Source organism: Schistocerca gregaria, chromosome 2 (assembly GCF_023897955.1).
Source record: "Schistocerca gregaria isolate iqSchGreg1 chromosome 2, iqSchGreg1.2, whole genome shotgun sequence".
Taxonomy (NCBI): Eukaryota; Metazoa; Arthropoda; class Insecta; order Orthoptera; family Acrididae; genus Schistocerca; species Schistocerca gregaria.
The window spans coordinates 797176733-797182732 of NC_064921.1; the positions used below are offsets into that span (position 1 = coordinate 797176733).

A 6000-nucleotide genomic window follows, 5' to 3' on the forward strand; every position below is an offset into this window, starting at 1 on the left:
AGTATAAGAGACCAGATGAACATTAAATGTGCCAGAATCAGCCATTGTGTGGAATCAGTGTCCATCACACCTGCTGGAAATTGCGGGTGTGTGGTTGTCCCGAGACTTGCACATTAGGCCAGGGCCAGCCACAACATGCCAAACTTCACGTGAGTACTGTGTGTGGCCCAAGGCCTGGCCTGTCACTCAGGTTTGTTTGGTCCGTGTCTGAAGTACACAAAGCAGCGTGATATTTCATTTAGCATTGCAGTGCAGAATTTTGCAGTCTGCACAACTCTGAGTCTGACAGAATAGCAGTGTCAGACTGTTTGCACAGAAGAAAGTGGTCTAGTGAACTATCATCACAATGCTTTAAAAATGGTAAAAACAGAAGAGAGGGATGAGAATTCTCAATTCTCATATGCAACAGGTACTGCTTATATGCTACAAAATGACAGTTTCGTACAATGTCAAAGGAATTAAAACTTTTAGCTGACAATGAAAAAAGGCAAAAACTACAACGATCGACAGACAGGATTCATTGTTCTGGACATCAAGAAGCACTTTGCACTAATTTTGCAGACATAGCACTTTAAGAAATTGGTGGTACATACAGTAAAATTTCTGAAACGACATCCATGATTCCACCTTCAGTTGCAACAGTTTTCAATGCAAATGAACAAGTACATTACCGCAAAAGTGCAAAGTGAAGGAGCATGACTGGAATGATTTGTCCAGTTATATCTCATTATTGTTGAATTTACGAAGAAAAAAGGAGTGCAGGAACAAAAATTAGAACATTCAGAATGTATTTAAGACTTCACATTTTAAGTGGATTTCACTGCACACTACATTACACGGTACCTTCTTTCTGATTTGATGGAGGGACATTTAAAAAGAAAATCACATTTTAGAGGGAACAAATTCTGACAAAGGCAATCCAGTTTGCTAAGCTCACTGGTGTTGAAGGAAGCATGATGTTTGAAGAATTCATTGTGTCCTTGCAAGAATTACAACAAAATTTTCATCAAAGTTTTGAAAACGCTGTCAATGTCACATCTGTTTACAAGTAAGACCTTTTTCGATTATGAAACTAAATAAGTCATAATTACATGGCAACTTGAGTTTAAAACTCTGAAACTGTCTGCATCTGTCCATAAGCAGACAGTTCGTACCAGATAAAAGTCATGTCTTCAGCGCACTAATAATAATAAATACTGACACTTTTTTTTAATCTATATTGTTGAGAAATGAGAAACATAAGACCCCGCCATACGCAGTACCACTATACAGTCATTTAAATGTGGCAAGTTTTCTGTTTCCCCATCTCCCCCCCCCCCCCCCCTCATGCACAGTGTGGTGGAGCAGCGGGGGAAATGCGAGGCAAGGCTGAGTGCTTTGGTAGTCAGGCTTAGGCCCAGGCCTTAAGTCTTCGCCACCCCAGCCATTAGGCGAGAGTCGCAGTAGTCTCAGGATAATAAAAGAGATTGAATGACCTTGAGGCCCCCCACAGCATGGGTCCCCGCATCTGTGGAAGTAACAGGCTTCTTGTCCTCGAGATGCTAGAGAATGGGATTCATAGAGCCCCAGCCCCAGTGGGTGCCAGGGAAGATGGTTTCTTCTCCAGCTGAAAAGAAAGAGGGAACATGAACAACTGGGAGGAGGTAGGGGAACACAACAGAGCTATGGAGGAGGAAAGGATGCAATAGAAGCAAAGGTGGAGACGGTCAAATTACTGTCAGGCCTCAGAGTAGGCTAGACCGTCAAGAATTTTGAACTGCTGAATCATCCTTTCCTTTTTAATAGATCGACCAGAATGTGGGCTGGAACAGGTCACGCACATGGTAAATAATATATTGTCCAAGTCACAGTTTGGCGTTCTTAAGGGTCCTTATATAGAGAAAGCTATTTACATTTACAGTGAGAATGTACTTAATTCATTAGATAATAAATCAGAGGCCGCTGGCATTTTTTGTGACCCATCAAAAGCCTTCAACTGTGTGAACCACAGCATTCTCTTAAGTAAATAAGAATACAGTGTTACCAGCAATGCTGTGAAATGATTAGAGTTTTCTCTAACTAATAGGAAACAAAGGGTGTCATCGTAAAATATCTGTGCAGTTAAGTTGCCAGTCTTCATCTGATCGGGAATTAATTACATATGGTGTCACTCAAGGCCCCACTGCTTTTTCTTGGGTACAAGAATGACCTCTTGCCTGTTACATTGCCAGATGCTAAGTTTGTTTTAATTGCAGATGATACAAACATTGCGACAAGTAGCAAGTACAGAATTAGAAATGGCTGCTAATCAAATATACACTGACATTAATAAATGGTTTAAAGCTAATTCGCTCTCACTGAACTTTGAAAAGACCCACTTTATGCAGTTCAGAACCTGTAAGAGTATTCCTTCCAGCATGTATATAACATAAGACGACTTGTAAATAGAAGAGGTTGACAGTGTTAAATTTCTTGGATTACAACTCAATAATAGATTCAGTTGGGACGGGCATACCACAGAATTGCTGAAGCAGCTAAACAAGTCTGTTTTTCAGTGAGAATGATGAAAGATGAAGGAGATATAAGTACAAAAAAAAACCTAGCATACTATGCTTGCTTTCATTCTGTTTCTCATACGGGGTATTATTCTGTGTAACTCATCAAACTGCCCAAATGATTTTAGCAAGTAAAGGCATGTAATAAAAATCATTTGTGGTGTAAATTCAATAATATCATGTAGGAACCTGTTGATGGAACTTCGTATTCTAACCACTGCTTCTCAGTATAATTATTCCTTAATGAAATTTGTTGTGATTAATATATCTCTATTTCTAAAAAATAGCTCAATACACGGTATCAGTTGTAGGAATAAGAGCAACCTACATAAAGAGTTACAATCACTTACCTTGGTCCAGAAAGGGGACCAAAAATTCAGGAACAAATATTTTCTCTAAATTGCCAGCAATCATTAAAAGCTTGGTTTCAAATAAAATAGGCCTACAGTAGAAGCAGAGTTTGGAAGACCTTTTGATAGGCAACTCCTCCTACTCTATAGATGAATATCTTAACAGGGACTGTCAGGCAAGCTTCAGTAAAGTTGTCAGATTTCAGTTTTGACGGCACTTTGTCACAACTGGAAAGATTAGGCATTTTGTGTATGATAAATGTGCTTAACAAAGTTTCATTCTGACAAGTGTATTAATTCTATGGATATTAGCAGTTCCAGTTTACTGTAATGTATTCACACATTTTGACAATCTGGCAAATGATCAGAGTCATAAGTATTTTATTCAAATGTTTTATGTTTTTTTTTTTTTTATATATATATATATTATACTTTCTGACATGTTCCACACCCATGAAAAGCATCTCATTTTTGGGTCTAATCTAACCTTCATTTTCATCCTTGCAAATAATATCCCAGGACTGAGATTGAAGTATAGTTTTAAACATGCCAAAACTGCTAGGGTTTCTTATCTGCCTTCTGCAGATGAAAGTAGGTGATGACTTTTCTTCTATTTGTTCTAAACTCAGCCACAACACGCTCCCCTGATAGAGTAAATTAGACCAGTTCAGGACTTCAATAAATGGGAAAGATTATGGGTATAAGAGTATTGCATTTATACAGCTGCTTGAATTGCTTTCTTATTCTAATTGGACCCTATACTATGTTCTGGATATCGAACGTTGTTAGTAGGTCAACAACATGATTCATTGCACGTAAAATGTTACCAAAATTCATGCCAAAATCACCACACAATATGTTCTTACCTTTCAATCTGTAAAAATACACAAGTTTTAGAAGTGTTCAGAAACTGGGATATTTTGTCATCAGGAGAATGGTAAGTACAGACTATAATTACATTCACATGCTTGATTTCTACACCATAATGCTCAAAATGTTTCTTAAATATTTAGGTGGTCAGTTTTGTTGCATATGCTGAATACTATGTCCTCCTCAACAAGTATTAGACATCCTCCAACCCCCCCCCCCCCCCCCCCCCCCCCCTGCTGTCAGACCTGCAGAATCCATTACCAACTCCATAATTTGGAAAGCTGAAGATGACATGATCTGATTTTTGAGCCAGTGCTCTGTGAAATAAGTAACATCAACCCTGAAACTGTTGACTGACCGATTTCAACTTTTGTTTGTTATTTATTGACTAGATATTGTGGTAACATAAAAGTAGAGCCTGAGAACAGGAGGAGGGGCGGGCTGCATACCTATGTTGCGTTCCCGTGTTTTTTGTTGCTTCTGGGCCAAATTCTATTTTTTGTAGGTTCCCAAATCGACAAATGAGAATACACTATTGAAGTACAATGTTCACTTTTATTGAATCCTACACCTCACTACACATTACCTATGAGATGAAGCATGTTTATCTTAAATGAAGGAGACAAAAGCATAGGGATGCCATCTATGTTCTTCACCATAAGCCTTATCAAAAGTCTAGTTTCTGACACAAGGAAGACCATCTTCTGAATGATCACGATGCCTTGACATATGTAACTTCATATGAACACTGTAGCAATTGTGAGGATATTGCATGCCCAAACTGAGGATTCACCATTGTCATAACATGTAACAAGAGCTATAGTCCACTCAAATAGCAGATTGCTATTTTGCAAAGATATGGCGCAGTACCATTTACACTGAAAATGTTTCCCATTTGTGGTCATTAAACTTTCATTTTTGCTAGCTTTTGTGTCACCTAATAATATTTGAACCAGAGTAATCTTTGAAATGGGGAGTACTGCAAGTAGAAACTAAAAGAAATAATATTAACTTCATATGTATCTTTAATGTGTGTGACATACTATTTACTGTAGCTTCCTTTCATTCTGTTCACAGATAAAGAATATGAAGATGATGACACTGTGTCAATTGTTATTGGTGCCAAATCTTCACGGCCTAGAAGTATATGGTGACTGGGTGACTCTTAGCAAAAGGGTTAACAGTACGGTTGTACTACATACTAAATTGTCTTTTAACTAGGCCTAACAAAAATTCATATTTCGAAGTTTATTTATTCACTGTACAACAACACTGGTTACATCGTATTTGTATGTGAACTGGTGTTAACAAAACATCTTAGCAAACATTTAATAGGTTCCACATCATACGTACATCCTACGAAAAGTAGAACACCCAACTTCAAAAATCTCATACGCCCAGGAAAACTTCATGCATGACGGATGCAAATATCTTAAATACAGTCATTAATTACCAAATTAAATTTCATACAAACCAGACATGTTTTTCACATCTACCACGTTGTTCTGCAACATTATTCTTTTTACAATTCACTACGTCCCGATAACATCACACACCTTATTCGAAAACAATTTTTTTTCTGGCATTTGTGACTTCGCGCTCAATCTATTTGAATTCCGCCATGACAAACACTGAATCTCAAATATCCCTACATCCCTACCGGGTACTCAAAATATCCCTTCTCTGTCCCGTGGTAAAGAAAGATATCTGGCGCCTAAAAAAAAAAAAAAAAAGGGGGGGGGGGAGAAATAATGGACTACGATTCCACAAGGAGGAATATAAACTAGTAGTAGTGTTTAGGGTGCATAACTACTGCATTTACTAAAGCCCTTGCAACACTACATAATATAATGTAAATTCAGGACTTGCGTTATTGAACTGGTTGCTTCTCGTTTCAGTTGATACAGCTTTCCTTTTGTAGAAATATTACTCCCGAAACACATAAGCTTTCCTCATTCAGTCCCCATCGCACACTTAAACTGTCACTTCATACAAGCTTATCTTAGTGTAAAAATTGAGATGTTTTTGTTCAACTTGATAAGTTGAGCAATCTATTCCGTTTGCTTAAAATGAAGATCTCACAACGCATATGGAATTTAAATTCTCTGTTCCAATTCTGTTCCGTTTTCTTGTTTTTACATCACTTGCAATAGAAAATATTCTTTGAGTTACAGTATTAGATTGTGGAAGTGAACGAAACAGCTTAGCAAGTTAACTGATATTTTGAAAAAGCAGCTGATCATGGA

General features: G+C 37.7%; 1 protein-coding gene across 2 annotated transcripts in view; it reads right to left on the minus strand.

The window, feature by feature from the left end:
- LOC126335071 (uncharacterized) overlaps positions 1 to 5465 on the minus strand; it is a 151634-nt gene extending 146169 nt beyond the window's left edge. The window contains exon 1 of one of the 2 annotated variants that reach the window (XM_049997955.1): positions 5229 to 5465. In XM_049997955.1, the coding sequence (XP_049853912.1) occupies positions 5229 to 5268 (40 nt within the window). In that variant the 5' untranslated portion in view covers positions 5269 to 5465. The remainder of the gene's footprint in view (positions 1 to 5228) is intronic. The other variant, XM_049997956.1, reaches the window with a different exon arrangement.
- Positions 5466 to 6000: the final 535 nt, after the last annotated feature.